The following is a 17842-nucleotide window of genomic DNA, read 5'->3' as shown; positions in this document are numbered from 1 at the left end:
TATCTCGTGGTGCCCAAGCAGTGGCACGAGACCATAACATGTCTGCACACCGTGGCATAGGACATGCCAGGTCTACAGGACATGATTAACACAGAATTAGTCTGCAGAGGAGCAATGGGGACTGAAAATTAACTCAAAAGTTTGTCTGAAGAGTTGCAACGTGTGTCTTTCCCCGAGTGGCTGTCAGAGGGTGCTGCTTTTGCTGGCTGGGAGGGGATGCTTTCTGGAGCACCACTCCCTTGGGCGAGCAAAGGGAGGGCCAGGACCCTGGCACAACTTGCACTAGGCTTTCCTTCTCCCCCTGGCTCGTGCAAACCCCGTGCAACTGGAGCTGAGTTTGCCTCCCGTTACACAACCCCATGGGAGTCAGGAGCGGGCCCGCAAGGGGTGCACCCGGCTGCACAAAGGGCTTTGCTTAGCAGCTGTGTTTGCTCAGGACGGCTGACTTTGGGAGCAAAGCCGATGACATGTGGTTGGCCGGGCAGCCTGGGAGATCGGTGCTGAGCTTGCAGCTTCCTTTTTTAATAGGTGACTCAGGCACTCAGTAGCTCACTGGGGTTGGAGGTTGGAGCCAGGCTACGAAGGAGTGCCGGCTGCGGCCGTGGTGGACACCAACAGGTGGGTAGCGTGGTTTCTCTATAGGATAAAGTGGTTTAAATAGAAAGCAGAGATAACAGAGCTGCCGTGTTACTGGAGTGATGGGGTTTTCTCAGGGGAAGGAGGAAGAAAGCGCTTTGCTAGGGATTTGTTTTCCGTTTGCTGGGAATTGGCTCTTAATTGCAGCACACAGACGCTTTGAAAGAAAGAGCCCTGCAATATTACCTTCTGCAGGAGACAGAGCAGAGATTTGTGGGCAATTGCTGAAGATGAAGTGACTGAATTTTTAGATGAGTAGTTAAGAGCCTTTTCCCCCATTCTCTTTCCCTTCCCCTTCTTCCCCCCATGTCTAGAAAGGTCGGTGAGTAGAGGTGGAGATGAGGACTGATTTTCCCCCATTGCAGGGCTTACTATCTCTGAACCCTACAGCTTAGGGTTGATTATCTCTGAACACCACATCTGGGCCCAAGCCTGGTGCCAGGAGGGGCGTACTCTTCCTCCTCACATTTAGTTGAGAGGAGCTCTTTTCCTAAAAGGGGTCCGCCAAAAACAACTCCATCTCTCCCTGTTCTCTCAGGGCACAGCTAATGGGGCAGAGGGGCTGCCTCTGGACCTGAGCACGGGGCAAAGGAAGAGCTGAAGGGACCCCAGGAGTTGCTCCTGAGGGACATCCTTCCCATGGTACATGCAGTGTGCAATTTGTCTGGTGCCAGGCACTGGCACAAAGAAGGGTTTGGCAAAGAAGCATGGCAGGGAGGAGCATTTCCCATGTCCTTCGCTTAGAAAGCAGCACTGTGGGTGGGAGTTCTCAGGTGCTCTTTTCTCCCCTTTTAGCTCCTGGGGATGCTTTAATGGTCAAAATACTGGGGTTTAAATCTCTGGGGCCACAGACAGGAGTAGTCAACCAGCATCAGATGGGACATGTCCTTCAGCTCTGTGATGGATGCCCACGGGTGCCAGCAGAGCCCCTTTGTCCAGCAAGGCAGAAAAAAAGAGCCCAGCACAGATCTCAGACTGGGTCTCCATGCTCTCAGTCTCCCACACAAGTCAGACAATAAATAACACACCCTGTCTGCACAGCACCCTTTGGCTTTGCTTTAGCATCCTCAGCTGGGAAGCCCTTGAGATGCTCCGGGTGTCGCTTGGGTGCCATTAGCCACATGCACGTGACAGCCAGGCTCTCTCGTTAGCAGAATGAAGTGCCGTTCTTCCACTCTTATCTATAATTAGCAATTCAAACGGTGGCAACAGCCTGTTTCGTCGGGCAGAGCCTCATGGAGCAGTGCAGCACCCGCCGCCTGCCCAGCTGCTGCGAGCAGCCCCTGTCTAAGGCAGGCAGCAGCTAATTATATCCGTCATTAAAGCAGAAACCCTGTGGCCTTTCAGCCATCCGAGCTAAAGGATGAGGGAAGAGGCAGCTCTGAGGCTGGGCTGTTTTCCACTGCTGGAAAGCTTCATCCAGCTGCCTCACCTGCTGGTGGCTGTTCTTTGTGCAGCATCTCCCCACCACGGGCCAGTACAGATAATTTCAGGACAGCAGAAACACCCATAGCCTGGGATGCAGGGGACCATTAAACATTACCAGCCCAGCTCTAGGACGTGGAGATGCTTTTGCTAAGCTCTCAGCACTCAAGTGGTTAAGCGTTGCAGTGCTGGTGTCAGCCAAAGCAGGCTCTCTGCCTCGCTGTGAAGAGCTCCCACCTCCTACAGGGAGTTTTAAGGAGCTTTTTCACTGTGGCCATGCCCTTACCGAGGGCTTGTGTTCATTTTCCCAGCCAGAAAGCAACTGTGCTTGGTTTTCTTTCTGCTCTAAAGCTAGTAAGGTTGTCTCTTCCCCAGCTCTCACTTTTGCTCTTACTGGGAGGTTTTGCCAAACCTCATTACCTTGCAAGGAAGAAAGCTTCTGGTTTCCAGATGGATTGGACCCCACTTGCCTTTCCAGTAGGCAATTCAGCAGTAGTAGGAGAAAAAAAGAGATTCCCTGGCAAGATTTATCAAAGACCTCTTCAAAGGTTGCTGCAGCTAATTCAGCACACGCTTCAGTGCTATTCTCACAGGGCATGGCCACGTTAAGGAACGACCATGAAATCCCAGGTACCTGCTCTGGCTATTACTTCACTTTCCCTTTTCACAGAGGAAAAGGTGTGCCTCAAACCTCCCAGCGAAGGGAGAAGCCCTCTGCAGCAGATAGAGGGGTTTGTGTTAGCATGTATCAGCACCAGCTCCTTTAAAATTGGGTGTCCCAGCAATGCCTCAACCCTCTCCTCCCCATTCCCAGGGCATTAATCATCTTGAAAAGCCAGTCATCTAGTCAAAGTCTTGAGCAGAGGGGGAAAAAACTGATATCTTGCAGCTTCTCAGCCTATCTGAAGATGTACCAGATCTGTGCCTCTATCTCCACTGGCTATGGACGGATAATTAATTTTGTTTTGGTGTTTAACCTGCAGACAGCAAAAATCAGGGGAAGAAGCCCCATATTTATATGGTGACGTAGGAAAAAGAAAAAAAAAATAAAAGGAGAAAAAAAAAAGAAGAAAAAAAGGAGGCATTAAGGAAATCTCTTCTGTTTCCTCCCCTCATGTCCTGCTTATCTCTGGCAGAACCAGGCAGCTACGTCTGCATTGCTTCCAGCTGCTTCTGCATGGATCCAGCCTTGGTTTTGCATCAGAATGCCTGGGCACCTGCAGAAGCAGCTGGAACCAAGGATGAAAGAAACACCCGCCAATGTCTGACCATCCCAGGGGGGTCCCTCTGCTCTTATCTCAATGCCTGCTTGGTGCTGTGGACTAACATGTCTGTCTCATGGGAACTGGTATTTCATTTGAAGCACCGGCTCCTGGAATCCTGTTAGCACGTAATGTTAACTGTTGTCACTTCAAAATAAAAGCAAAGCAAATCTCCTTTGGTATTTCAGAGAAAAGCTGGAAAATCTGACCTCAAAACCCAGAAAACAAAGAAAAGACTCATTAACTTTATTTACAAAATCTCATGATTTGGGGACTGAGATTTGAGGGCAAAGAACACTGGAACTGCGGCAGTGTTTTCAATGTGCACATATTAAAAAGTATATCAGCCCTTTCCTGGCTGTGCAAAAGCTGGATTTGTGGAGAGCGAGCCCATTGTTCAAACAGAAAGCATTGCAAATACCGCACTAAATCCGAATGCAGCAGTGCAAGCCTGCAAAAAGAGAGAACCTTCTCGTGTTTTTGCAGTGGTAACAGAGAAACGACAGCCCTGGCTAACCCAGAGGGCTAAGAAGCAGCACACAAGTGCAGGGCTCTCTGCACATCTGTGGTGGGATATAGGAGGCAGAGCTGGCCATCCTGCTCACACTTAGCAGAGTGATGCAAAAAGAAGTTTTTCAGTGGGGATTTGGTGTTGTCCTGTTGTTGGAAAAGTGAACCCATCTGTATTTGAGCCATTCATTATGACACGATGCAGCTCCCATCATCGGGGGAGTGGAAGCCCAGGCTATTTAGGGGATGGAGATCATGGGAGGGAGTGCAATGGGTGGGAGTGAGGGAGCATGGTCTGGGTACGGGCCGGCCACTCATGCCTGCTCTAGCCAGTGATCCCTCTGCACACCTCTCTGGTCTGGCTGATAGCTCATCTCCTCCCAAAATAGCTGTTTCTTCATGAACTAGACAGGAACATCCCCAGCTGGAGCCACCTCCATGGGAGGCATCTGAACAAAGGCAGGAGGAATGCCAAATATCTCAGGAATGCCATGCTGGGCCCCAGTAGGCCTCACGGGGGCTGGTGCAGCTCAGATCATCACATCTCTAAGCTAAGAGAAGGGCTCATTCCTCTGGCTCTGCTGCAGACCCCAAGCTGTGTCTGTGGGCCAGTCTTGTAGTCTCATCATCTCTTGGTTTCCTGAAAGGGAGAGATGAAGATAAATGGGTATAACTGCTTGTGAGGCATGCTGACAGCAGGGGGAAGTGGTCACAGAGCAAAAACAGTAGGAACTGACTTAAGTTCAACACGCATAGCTCCTTCACATCCACACACTTGTTTTGTTTTGGTGATAGCCTCGTCTAGGGATGCGGAGGTGGGTGTAGGATATATACCATGGGAAGGCAGCCCCACCAGCAGGACGGTGGCATCAGGCCACTGCCTGGTGGGTTGCTCTCAGGTCTCACCATCCATTCCAGCCATGGGGACAGTGCAAATGCCCACGTTTTCTCCCTAAAACAAAAGGGCACAATGTTAAATTTGGGGAGAGGAGCAATCACCTGAGGGTCCAGGAGGAATGGGTGCTCGTGTAGGAGACATGTCCTGCTCACACCATGTCATCATCCCTGTGGAAACATAACTCACCACACCCTCCGGTCTCTGTTTCAGATGAGAGGACACGGTCATTTTTAGACGTATCAGACAGCAGTAGGCGCATACTCCAACAAGGACGAGGGAGGTCCTCTTCGCTCTCCGTGAAAGAGCTGTCGGCTCGCTACCTCTCCCAGGCAGCTGCTGCTGCTGCTCACGGCGGCCCCGCACAGCCGGTAAGCACCGTGGCATCCCAGCTATGTCCCATCCCAGCCAGGGGCCGTGGGAGGGTGAGGGAGAACACGTCTGGTTTCACAATGCTGGAGAAACACGGCATTTCTTTTCCAAGAATGACCAGACCTCCTTGTTGTTTGCCTATATCATATAAATACAGCATATAAATAGCATATAAATATATCATGTAAAAATGCCGTGCTGTAAGAGGTGCTGATATGCATTGTGTCTATATATGATACACATGCTGCATTTACATACAGACACATTCATATATGTACACATACAGCACATACAAACACACAAGCACATGCCCAAACACACATGCACATGCCCAAACACACACACACATCTACATCCACTAGCCCATGCATACAGTTTGTTCATTATAAGATATCCAATATTTGCATGTATATGTTTGCACACTCACATCCACACAACAACGCGTACACCTCCGTGCTATACCCATTCCAGCACACAAATCTGGTGGGTCCCAAATTTGCCCCGTGTAGGGAGATGGAAATGGGAGCATCAGCAGAGGATCCAGTGAGTCATCCAGACCAAAGCGATCATTGTGTCATAGGATAGCTCATGTTGTACATGTTATGAAGCACTAAGCTACATATGTCCCTCTTGCCTGGCTCTGCTGATCATCCAGGAGTACCACAGGATGTGATTTTACATCTGGACTTCTGCAGGCTCATCCTTGGTCCCTTCCACTCTCAACCATCTGCAGGGTCCTTGACTGGAGATGCAGTCTCTTGAGCATGGATCATGGCTCTGGACTGGAAAAGTCCAGACTAAAGCACTCCCAGCTGCAAATAAATAAGCGGAGACTGTAACTGGAGAATTATAACTGCAGTGTAGCAAGTTACAACTCTTAAAGGCTGCCCCATGATCCATTCCCACGTTGGACTGAGGCTGTGCAGGGACCATGTGTCCTGCTCAGCAATGTGTGATAGTCCATACAGCTTGCTGAGAAATGTTTCTTTATCAGAAACGTCCCATCATCAGAATCTGTACAAACTGAAACTTTCTAATTAACCTGCATTGCAGTAAGGTGTTCTGGTCGGGAAAGAAAAATAAAAGTCTGAGAAAAAAATAATTATAATAATTTCAAAACAATCTTTCAATGAGCTTTAATTTCACAATTCATAATGCCATGACAAATGTAGATATGTTTTGTCTTAAAAATATTGACCTATAAACAAAAATATTGGCCAAATCGAGCTTTGGAGAAACCAGGTTATTGGGTGGGTTTTTTTTGTTTTTCCCCTGAGTCTGAACAAATGTGTCTGGGTTTCATTTGTCCACTGAAACTTGCAGAAAAAAATATTTCTGCTCAACCTGAGATAAGAGCTGTCAGCGAACCAAAAAAAAAAACCCCTCACCTGTAATGGTTTCCAGCTCCCGATAGTAGACACACAAATATACAGATATCATATGTGTCTGCCTATGCAGTTTGATGTCATTTCTCCCTGTGTCTTTTCCAGAGGACTGTGAAGGACAGCTCCACTCACTCTTCTGACAGACAGAAAACAAGCAAGGTAAGAAATGTTACAGATAAGCACCCTTATCTAACCACATATTTGTGGACTGCGGTGGAGTGTGATTTATACACCCATGCCAGGCAGCAAGGAGTGCTTTCATACTGAATATAGCTATCAGCTGCTCAGTTGCCTTTCCCCACATTTAGAAGTTCTGAACAGATTAAAAAAAAAATAAAAATAAAAATAAAAATTATTTTTAAAATTGCATTCAAAGTATGTTGGTTCATATGAACAATTTGCATTTGACGCTTGCTGCAAAATATGCTGATTTTGGTATTCTGGTGTTTTGTTTTGTCTTGTTCGTTTGTTTTTAGTTTTTTCTTTTTACTAATGTTCAATACTTATTTTTAGCCAGAACAATCTGTGTGTTAACAGAGTGAAATAACATCGCGCGCCAGTGCTTTGAGCAACAACTAATAATATTCCAGGCATAACTCTACAGACGTAACTCTAAAGGCATGCCAAGGATTAGCAGATCTGTTTACTGAAAGGAAAGCCACCAGGATTATAGTCCTTTTTAGATAATGATTATAGGCTTCAAATACCTTCCCTTTGGATAAATGTCAATCCAGTGCAGGTCACAGGTATTCTGTTCAGTATTTGGCTGATATGTGGTGAAAATTCCCAAGTTAAGGAGAAAAATGCAGAAAGTAAGACTCAAAGGTAGGCTAAACAACCAGTCCAGCCCATCATGACTGCAACTTTTGTTCGGTGCTGTACCAGTGTTGCTGTGAAATCCAGCTGAATTCAGTCTGAGTGAGTCTAAACATAAATTGAATTAGTTCACAGGCTAAGGGGCCAGAATTCACAAAGAATAACACTTGAAAGACAGGCTTAAAAGAATGGGAATTAAAAGCAACTGTGCTGTGACATGATCTAACAATGATATATTGCCTTCAGGCTCCGTAGCAGGTGAATTACTCGTTCTTACAGGACAGGCTAAATGTGAGCAGTCGCAAGGGGACATTAGTTAGCCTCATGCCTGTCCAAGTGTCCAAGTCAAAAAAGTTTTATTTCACTCTCTAACTCTGCAACCATCCATCTATTTTTATACAAATGATGCTGTGGGGTACACGCGTGAGTCCAGCAGAAGAAGTCATCACTCAAACATCCTTTCCCAAGCCCTCAGTCCTGTGCCATGGGCAGCTCTGGGGGCGTTACCAAAAACCCATCATGCTAGCTGCCGACCCCAAAATAGGATGTCCTCATCAGCTCACTTTCACACTTTTATTTGGTTCCCTCTCACCATTTTATTCCTGAGACCTCTTCACAAATAGCTCCTTGGCTTTTTCCTGGAGCCATATTGAATGCAGACTCGTTTTAGGTTCCCACACTGCCCTGAACACTTGGTAGCAGGAGGCAAAAGTTCACTCTTATTTTGCTGCTCAGAGATAAGCCTTCTTTACATTATCTTTGTGGTCGATCTCTCTTGCTGACAGTACAAATTGGGCCTCTCTGTTGCACTGTAGCTGGATGGAAATCTGAAGAGTGTAGACTAACTACCGTGCATGCCTGGATTAGAGACCTTGCTTTAGAGCACATTGCTGTGGAACCAGAGCTAACACCAAGACTGGAGTGTGTGCAGTGGTGTGATGCTTTGGAGTGCTGTGTGCTACTGAACCCAAGGTATGGAGCTCAGCAGGTGCATGGATTTCCCTTGCTGGGCTGGCTTTTACTTTTGCTGTTTTCACTACTAATGGCCTCTGGGCTGGGGGGATAAGAGATCATGCTGATGTTTAAAACTGTTTCCCTAAAGATGGCAGAGGCTCAGAAATCATCTCAAGTTGCCATCAAGAAAATGGAAGAGGATTTACCTCCCCCTCCCGCCCTTGGCTCAGTCCAGGTCATCGCTCCAGGGAGCCAGGATCCCAACCCACTCCCTGTGCCTCCTCCAAAGCAAGCCTTCTCCAAGTTCTACCAGCAGCGGCAAGTGAATGAGCTAAAGAGGCTCTACAGACACATGCATCCTGAACTCAGGAAGAACTTGGAAGAAGCTGTGACTGAGGACCTGGCAGAAATGCTTAATACCGAAGATCCCAATGCACAGGGATCTGTGAACCTGGACAAAGTTCTTCCAGGAGAGGTTCAGTCCATGCGCTGGATCTTTGAGAACTGGGCACTTGACTCTATTGGGGACCATCAAGCCACAAAGAAGCTGACAGAAGAAGAGATCATTCCTGGTGGGGATGTGAAGAGTACTTCCCTGAGGTTTGAAAGCCAGTCAATCAACGGGGACAGTCTGTCAACACCAGCCAAAGATTCAGAGACAGACCTTGCCAGAGGGGATGTGCATACCGCCCGGTGGCTCTTTGAAACCCAGCCTCTAGACTCGTTAAACAAACTGTACTCAGATGAAACTGAAGTGCAAGAGGCAGTCCTCAAGGAGCCTGTCCAGGGAGGTGACGTGAAAGGTGCCAGAGAACTCTTTGAAGCCCAGTCCTTGGATGCTATAGGACGCTGCTGCTCAGTGGAGGAGAAGAGCATCCTGCAGCTCAAGTCAGAAATCCAGGAGCTAAAAGGCGATGTCAAGAAGACTATCAGGCTCTTCCAAACAGAGCCCCTCTGCGCCATCAGGGACAAAACTGGGAACATCCATGAAATCAAGTCTGTCTGCCGAGAAGAAATTCAGAGCAATGCAGTCAGAACGGCTCGCTGGCTGTTTGAGACTCAGCCACTGGATACCATCAACAAGGACACTTCCAAAGTGCAAATAATCCGTGGGATTTCATTGGAAGAAATAGGAAGGCCAGATGTCAGTGGAGCAAGGTGGATATTTGAAACTCAGCCTCTGGATGCCATCAGAGAAATTACTGTTGAAGAACAGGATTTCAAAGCTTCCACGGACTTTGTCACAGGGGCAGATGTTAGTAAACAGCGATTACTCTTTGAGACCCAGACTCTTGATTCTCTGAAGGGAGAAGATTCAGAGACTGTTGCAGCTAAAGAACAAGTCATTGGAGGTGATGTGAAATCTACGCTCTGGCTATTTGAAACCCAGCCAATGGAAACCCTGAAAGACAATTTTGAGGTGGGACGTTTGAAGAAAGTAGAGCTTTCAGCAGAGGAGAAGGGAGATGTGAAGCAAAGAAAACATGTCTTTGAGACCTGTCCCCTTGGCAGCATCTCTAAGGCATTTGAGGAAGAAATTTCAGAGACCAGCACGGAAGAGGTGGTAAAAGGGGACGTGAAGTCCTTCAAGACACTGTTTGAGACTCTCCCTTTAGACAGCATTAAGGAGGCTGATGCTGAGCCCATCACCAAGGAAGAGGAGAAGATTCCAGCTGGCAATGTGAAAGCTAACCAAATCCTGTTTGAGACTACACCTCTGTATGCCATCAAGGACAGCTTTGGCAATTTCCATGAAGTCACCTCTGTAAGCAGAGAGCAAGTCATCAGTGGTGATGTCAAGAACTACAAATGGATGTTTGAAACCAGGCCTCTGGACCAGTTTGATGAAAGCATCAAGAAAGTGGATATAATACGGGGAATCACAAAACAGGAGGTGGTGGCTGGTGATGTGAGAACAGCCAAGTGGCTCTTTGAAACTCAGCCCATAGATGTCATTCATCACCAAGCCATGCAAGGTGAGGAACACCCCTCAGTGAAGCGGGAGATCTCCCAGCGAGGGGATGTGAAGACCTGTAGGTGGCTTTTTGAGACCCAGCCCATCCACACGCTGTATGAAAAGTCTGAAAAGAAACAAGAAGAGGATGTCTGTGTGTCCCAAGCTGATGTGAAGTCATACACATGGATGTTTGAGACTCAGCCCCTGGACTCCCTGAAAGGCCAGGAGGAGCAGTATTTGAAAGTCAGTAAAGCATACAGTCAGGAGGAATTCCAGGGAGTTGATGTCAAGACTGTCCGGCACCTATTTGAGACTGAACCCTTGGGCAGCAGTACCATCGGTGAAGCTGACCAAAAGAAAACCATGCGGTACTCCAGCCGTGTGGAGATACAGTCTGGAGAAGTGTCCAGAGTGAAGGAATTCTTTGAGGCTAAGCCCTTGGATACGACAATTAAACCAACAGCAGTTGTCAAGGATGATGGTACAATTGAAGCTGGATCTGTGCACAAATTCACTTGGCTCTTTGAGAATTACCCCATGGATTCCCTGAAGGACAGCTCTGAAGGCATCCAGGAAATTCCTCCAGAGAAAGATATCAAGGGGGGAGATGTTGGAGGCAAAAGGTTCATATTTGAGACCTACTCCCTTGACCAAATCCATGACAAAGTAGATGAGACAGAGCTCCAGAAGATCCAGAAAGACACAATGAGCAAAGCTAATGTCAAGTCTTGCACAATGCTCTTTGAAAGCCAGCCCTTATATGCTATCCAAGACAAGGAGGGGGGATACCATGAGGTCACCTCAGTGCAGAAAGAAGAAATCATGAAAGGTGACGTGAAAGGTGCGCGATGGTTGTTTGAAACTAAGCCTCTGGATCAGATCAAAAAGGAAGAAGAGGTGTTTGTGATTAGGGCTGTCACCCAAGAGGACATCAAGAAAGGAGATGTCCAGGCTGCCCGGTGGAGGTTTGAAACAGAGCCTCTTGACTCCTTCTCTGGAGGAAAGATTTCCGTGCCCAGAACAGTAGATGACGTGCAGAAGGGAGATGTTCAGTCCAACAAGCAGCTCTTTGAGTCCCAGCAAGTGGGCCAGAAGAAGTATGTGAGGATGGTCAGTGTCAGTGATGTTCAGCGGGGTGATGTGAGGACGTCTACCTGGCTTTTTGAAAACCAGCCTGTGGACTCCCTTCACGGGGATGCGGACAGAAGCTCATCTATCAGTACAGTGCAGAGAGAGGACAGCCAGAAAGGGGACGTAAAACGCTGCACCTGGTTGTTTGAAACCCAGCCCATGGACACCCTTAAGGACACAGAGGTGACAGCCAGTGCTGGTGCCCAAGAAGCAATCCCTCGCGCAGATGTGAAAAGCACAACGTGGCTCTTTGAGAGCACACCCTTGGATAAATTCAGTGCTTCTGAAGCTAGTGGGGAAACAGAACTGAAAGAAAGGACTATGAAGGAGACTTTAGAGACACTCTGCACTTGCCAGGCTATTCAGCATGACGGGATCCTCATCGAAGCCAATGATATGGAGAGTGTGAAGATGGTGAAGTACCAGCTCAGCACCCCAGGTGCTCCAGAGATCCTGAAAGAAGAGATCGTGGGAGGCCATTTGCAAAGGATCATGCTGCAGCTCCTGCACAGGACCAACGTGGAAGCCCAGAGCGTGCTGGTGGAGGAGGACAGAGAGGGCAAGATCAAAGTAAGCTCACTGCAGCTCCTGGACCAGAGTGAAGCCGTTAAAAGCAAAGAGGACTTGAGTGGAAACGTAGCTAAGGCTCTCCAGGGCCTTCTCAGTCAAGATGCTTCCATCAAAAAGGGGATGGTCTTACAAGAGACAAAGTCAGGATCAATGAAGATGACCCTCTACTCCCTCCTGTTCCATTCTGTCCAGCAAAAAGTTGTCAAGGGGGATGTGAAGTCAACAATAGGGAACCTGCTTGCTTCTTCTCAGGAACAGAAGGCAACTGCAACTGTTAAGCGTGAGGACAATGAGAAGGGGAACGTCCAGCTTTTTGCAAGCTGCATTGAGAAGGGAGACCTGGACTATCTGAAGAACCTCCAGCAGGAGTCAGAGATACAGTCCCTCATCTCTTCCCAGGCAGAGCAGGGGGCAGCTGAAAGTGTCCCACTTGTGCAGGGGGCTAAGATTCATGTCTTAGCAAACAAAGAACAAGTAGAGAAAGTAATTGCAGAGGGAGAGTCAGGGGCCATGGAGGGAGCAAAAAAGGTGTTCGTATGTGAAAGCGTGGGCAAAGAGGGTGCGTTACAGAAAGAGGCTGTGCATGCAGCAGGTGTGACAGGCGCCACTGTGCAATGTCTTGGGAAGCCCCAGAGCCTGCCCACAGTGATGGGAAAGGAAGAAATTATGTCAGGGGGGCTTAAAGTAACTACAAAGTCAATTCAAAGGGTTGCGGATGTCAGCAAGAAGGCAGAGAAAGAAGAGTCCACCTCTGCTTATTTGAAGGAACCCAAAGCTATGATGCAAGGCACAACTCAGACCAAAGTGACAGCTGAGAGGGGTGAGGTGGCCAGAGAACACCAGAGTTTGGTGACTGGGCAAGCCAGCCAGATGCAGCCAGAAGAGAAGGTCCTTGGGAGCGATCTTCAGGCTGCAATGCAAAGCCTGAGGCTAGCAACAGCAGAAGCAAAAAACATTCAACACCACGTCCAAAGCAAGCTACAAAAAAACAGGGAGGAGGTCCACACAGCCTGCAGGCAACAGGCAGCCAGCATGCAGGGGACAAAGACCCTTCAGTCAACCGTACGCCAACAGGACTCTGCATCTACCACGAGGGAGAGCACCAGCACTGCCATCAGAACCACCACCACTAGAGTCCAGGAGGCACCCCAGACTCACACAAGCATGTCTCAGAAGAGCATAGCGTCACACAAAAAGGTCAGTGCTTCAGAGGAAGTACAGGGAGGACAACTATTGAGCCAGGAAAACCAAGTTGTGCCTAGTAGAGATGTTAGCATTAAGGATGGCCTTTATACTGCCACGCCCGTGAAAACCTATATAAATCCTTTTGTTGAGTCTGATTACAAAGAGCAATCAGTGCAAGAAGAAAGAGATGTTATTATCAGAGGGGATGTACAGACAGCTATCAGAGCACTGCAAAGTGCCGCCACAGAACAGCGCCTGGTAGAAAAGGAGGATGTTGTCCGAGGTAATTTAAAAGCCACACTTCAGTCGCTGGAAAAGTCTAATGTTAATGTCTCCAAAGGGGATTTTAAAGCCGCTATGATATACAGAAATGCAGGGCAGTCCTATTCTGTGTGTAAAAAGAAAAATGAGACTCAAGTCATTAGTAACCAGACAGCTGTAGTGGCTTCAGGGTCGCAGGCTGATAATGACTTTCCTCCTCCTCCTCCAGTTGCTGTGATGAAAGCAGATCATTGCCCACCCTCAGCTAAAGCAACAAGAGAAGGTGCCCTTCCACCACCAGCCTGCAAAGATGAAGTCCTAGGATGTTCTGCACCAATCCAGACCCCTCTTCCAACCCTCCCTTCTCTGTCCTGCAAGCCCAGTGATCAGGATGCTGCAGAGAAGCCCAAGATTTCTCCAAAATCAGAGATTACTGCCCCACCTAGGAAAAAACCTGTTCCCCCTCCAAAACCTGAGCACCTCTTAAACGAGGCATATTGTGCCTCCACAAATAACAGCACAAGCAGATCAACCAAACCCATCCCTCCACCCCTGCCTCCCAAACCTCAAGGCCTGAGGGAGGTCAGCAAGCCAAAGCCTCCTGCTACAGAGCTGGAATTAAATTGTGTGAAAGTATGTGAACAATCAGGCCACGGGGAGGGGCAGGCAAAATGCTGCACTTTGGAGTCATCCATGGACAAATCCATCATGGTTCAGGGTACGAGCCCTGAGAGAAAGCTGCCTAAACGCACTGCCAAAACCCCTCTTCAACTGGCAGAGGAAAGGTACAAGACAAGCAAAGGAGGACAAAGCAAGTCAGAAGTGGACAGTGCTAAGACTTCAAAGCCAATGAAAAATGGAGTGGTTGGCTTTCAAGTCGAGCAAGGAACGTTGAATGGGAAAGCAGCAGCTCCAGGGAGCTGCCCGGGCAAGGTAGTTCAGAGGCATTCAGAGCTGCATCAACAAGAGGACAGGTTCTGTTCAGTATCACATCCAGCCTGTCCTGGCAGAGCACAGACCCTTAACATGCCAGGACAGGCTGAGCCAAGCACCTCCTCTGTGGGCCACAGCACTCCTCCAAAGAGAGGAGATGACATCTCAAAAAATGCCTTGCCCAAGGTGGAAAGGGAAAGTGTGTATAATGCTTACATGTCATGGGATAGTCAGAGAGTCATGCAGCAGGTGAGTGAGAGGAGACAAACGAGTCATTCAATGTCCTTCCATCAGCAGCCAGTGAACCCCTCCAAGGAGGAACAACAGGGAAATAGTGGGCAACAGAAATGTCCTGATGGGGAGGCAGAGGCGCCTGCTCAGGAGAAGCCAGCAGTCATTATGCGAGAAAAACCCAAGAAAGAAACCGAAGATGAACGTCGGAAGAGGCTGTCGGTACACAAAGAGGAGATCATGAAAGGCAATGTCAAGGAGGCTATGGAGATCTTTGAAAATCTCCGCAGACAGGAGGAACTGCAAGAGATCTTGACTAGGGTGAAGGAGTTTGAAGAGGAGACGAGCAAAGTGGACGTGAAAGCTCTGAGGAGCTTCTTTGAGAAGGTGCCTGACTGGGTGGTTCGTCAGAAGACCAACCAGGTCAAACAACAGGATAGGGCTGAGACACAGGCAAAGGACGATGCTGACAGCGTCTCCTCAGTAGAGCTGGTTTTTGGGGACCTGGAGAGGGCAAGTGCTGAGATTATCCACCTGAAGGAGCAGACGCTCGCCCGACTCCTGGACATCGAGGAGGCTATCAAGAAAGCTCTTTATTCTGTGTCTAGTCTCAAGTCTGAGTCGGACATCGCTGGGCTCTCTGGGCTGTTCAAGGAGTCTCTGGGGAACACCCAGAGCTCTGTGAGCAGCAGCAATATCCGTAAAATCAGTATTGTCTCAAGCAAAGCCAGGCAGGATGGAGCCACGGTGGAGACAGGCGAGGCAGCCTCGGGGGGAGGTGTAAAGGTGGCAGAAAAGACCGAGGTAACCAAGTCAGAGCTAGAGGTCCCCCGCCTTGTTCATCCTCGTGTCAGCTCTCCCTCCTCACCTTCCTACATCTCCATCGAGTCTGCTGCCAGGAAACCTGCAGAATCACCCAGGACAGCACATTCCCCACGGGACATGGCCTCACCAGACTGTCCTGACGCTCCAGGAAAGAGGGATGCTTTTGCTCAGGACGGTTTTAGCTCCTTTAACCATCCATCCCCAGGGTCTGCTGGGCATGACAAGTCTCCCTTCGAGAAGAGACCAGAGCCCACCCAAACAAACGCCGGGCTGAACTCAGTGAAACAGCACACCCTTGGAAACACCAACCACCAGGTCAGTGAGAAAGAGAAATGCCCTCCGGACACCTCCAAAAGCAGCTGCCACTGTGGGATGAAAGGAGGCTTTCCAGAATATTGCTCCCTGAACACCCCCAGCCCACAGAACCCACGGAGGCAGAAAAGCATCTTGGAGCTGCAGACAGGCCCTGATGGGTCCAAACTCTATGGGGCCACCCGGACTGTCACAGAGCAGTACGAGGAAATGGATCAGTTTGGCAACAAAATCATCACTTCGTCCACCACAGTCACCAAGCAGTCTGAGACACAAACATCCTCCACGTGTGACGTGGTCTCGCACCCCCGATACGAGGTATCTGCCTCACCCCTGTTTCGGAGGTACTTGAAGAGCCCAGGTGAAGATTTCCACACCAACGGCAGCTTCCAGGAGCCAGGAGTGGTCTTTGTCACCTTTGGCAACTCCAAGCCAAAGAAATAGGAGATCCTGAAGAGCAAGAGAGAACTGTGTAAAGAAGAAAAAAGAAAGCCCACAATAAAAAAAAAAATATCTCCTGGTTTATCCACATTATATACAGGGATTCATCTACACCCTAAGGACTTCTCAGGGTCATTGTCTTGGTGTTTGCATACAGACAGGACAAAGTGACACTGTCTTGACACTGGAGGGGAACAACAGCCCCCGCCTGGACAAGCCAACAGACCCGGTGCTGCACCACACCCCAGAGCCCTGACACTGTTAGAAGCACAAGGGAAATATCCATCCATGGGCATCTCAGGGCAGCTTTTTCCCCTATATACTATTTTGGGGTGCTGGGGGGGGTGGATATATCAGGCTTCTCTGAACTAGTTCACAAGAAAGGATAGGTAGAATCAGATGAAGAACTAACCAGTCTGGTCATTGGCAAACAAACACCTTTTTGATATCTATCTTTTTTATCTAATTTCAGTACAGAATTGCCAAGAAGGGCATCCTAAACACATATATGTATATGTACACATACTGACATTGATGGGTGGGTTGGATGGGTTTTCTCTTACGCATTAACAAATAAAATCAAAAAAAAAAAAGGAAAAAAAAATCAAATTGCTGACACTACCGCGGGTGGGGGGGAGGCATTTAACAGAGTTCATTTCCTATAAATACTTGATGCTACTGAAAATTGTCACATCAAGCTCTACAGCTATTATCAGTGCTGTTCCTCCAAAGAAAGATTCAAAGAAAGATGCTCTAGATGCGACAGAATTGTTATTGCTTTCCTTTATTTTTAGAATTGTAATTTATTATTCAATATATACAAAAACTTATTTTAGATTTTCCATGCTTTCATACATGTTTACTGTTTAAATTCATTTTGAAACTTTGTAAAGCAATTTTCTTTTTATTATGACTTTGTTTTGTACATTCTCAACTCATGATTTTAGATTTTTTGTGGCTTTTTTTTTTTTTTTTTAACTTTTACTGCTGCGTTCCGAAGGTAAACATTACCTCCAAAAATACTTCGGTCTGGTTGAATTTCTTTTGTTCAGTGCTTGTTTCCTTTCAAAGTACCTAGAAATCACCTCTCAATGAACTGGTTGAATCACACATTGAGGGCATTCTAAATCACTCGAGTGGTTTAGTCTATGTCATCTTTATGATGTGGGTGGGCTATTAGCCCTGTGGCAAGCATTAATGAACCAGCCGCTGCTTGGTGCTGGTGCCTCACATCACAGGCTGGCCTCAGTTTGGGAAGGAGATAAGCTAGCCAGGAGTTTGCTCCACGTATGGGAGAATGTGAGGAGCCTACAGAGCCACTGGATGGCTTCTCAGGGAGCTGGGATCATGGAATCATAGTATCATTAAGGTTGGAAAAGCCCTCCAAGCTCATCTGGTCCAACCATCCCCCTACCACCAATGTCACCACTAAACCATGTCCCCATGTCCAGCCTTTCCTTGAACACCCCCAGGGACGGTGACGCCACCACCTCCCTGGGCAACCCGTCCCAATGCCTGACTGCTCTTTCTGAGGAGAAATGTCTCCTCATTTCCAACCTGAACCTCCCCTGGCACAACTTGAGGCCATTCCATCTAGTCCTATCACTGGTTACCGGTGAGAAGAGGCCGACTCCTAGCTACCACCAGCCTCAAGCTACTGGCTGCTGGGTCTGAGTGTAGACTTTCTGGTTGATCTACTCCATCTCTCAGTTCACCACTTTACCTTTCTGCAAAAAGGGGC

General features: G+C 48.2%; 1 protein-coding gene across 3 annotated transcripts in view; it reads left to right on the top strand.

The window, feature by feature from the left end:
• The window catches only part of XIRP1 (xin actin binding repeat containing 1), a 29920-nt gene extending 12403 nt beyond the window's left edge, over window positions 1-17517 (top strand). For 2 of the 3 annotated variants that reach the window (XM_048062438.2, XM_066991403.1), the window contains 3 exons: window positions 4942-5099; window positions 6591-6644; window positions 8404-17517. In XM_048062438.2, the coding sequence (XP_047918395.2) occupies window positions 4942-5099; window positions 6591-6644; window positions 8404-16104 (7913 nt within the window). In that variant the 3' untranslated portion in view covers window positions 16105-17517. Of the gene's footprint in view, window positions 1-528; window positions 619-4941; window positions 5100-6590; window positions 6645-8403 lie in introns of all 3 variants that reach the window. The other variant, XM_066991404.1, reaches the window with a different exon arrangement.
• Window positions 17518-17842: the final 325 nt, after the last annotated feature.

The sequence above is a fragment of the Anser cygnoides genome, chromosome 2, assembly GCF_040182565.1.
Source record: "Anser cygnoides isolate HZ-2024a breed goose chromosome 2, Taihu_goose_T2T_genome, whole genome shotgun sequence".
In the NCBI taxonomy this organism is placed as follows: domain Eukaryota; kingdom Metazoa; phylum Chordata; class Aves; order Anseriformes; family Anatidae; genus Anser; species Anser cygnoides.
The sequence above is the reverse complement of the archived record's forward strand: the minus strand, read 5'-3'. Positions and strand labels throughout refer to the sequence as shown.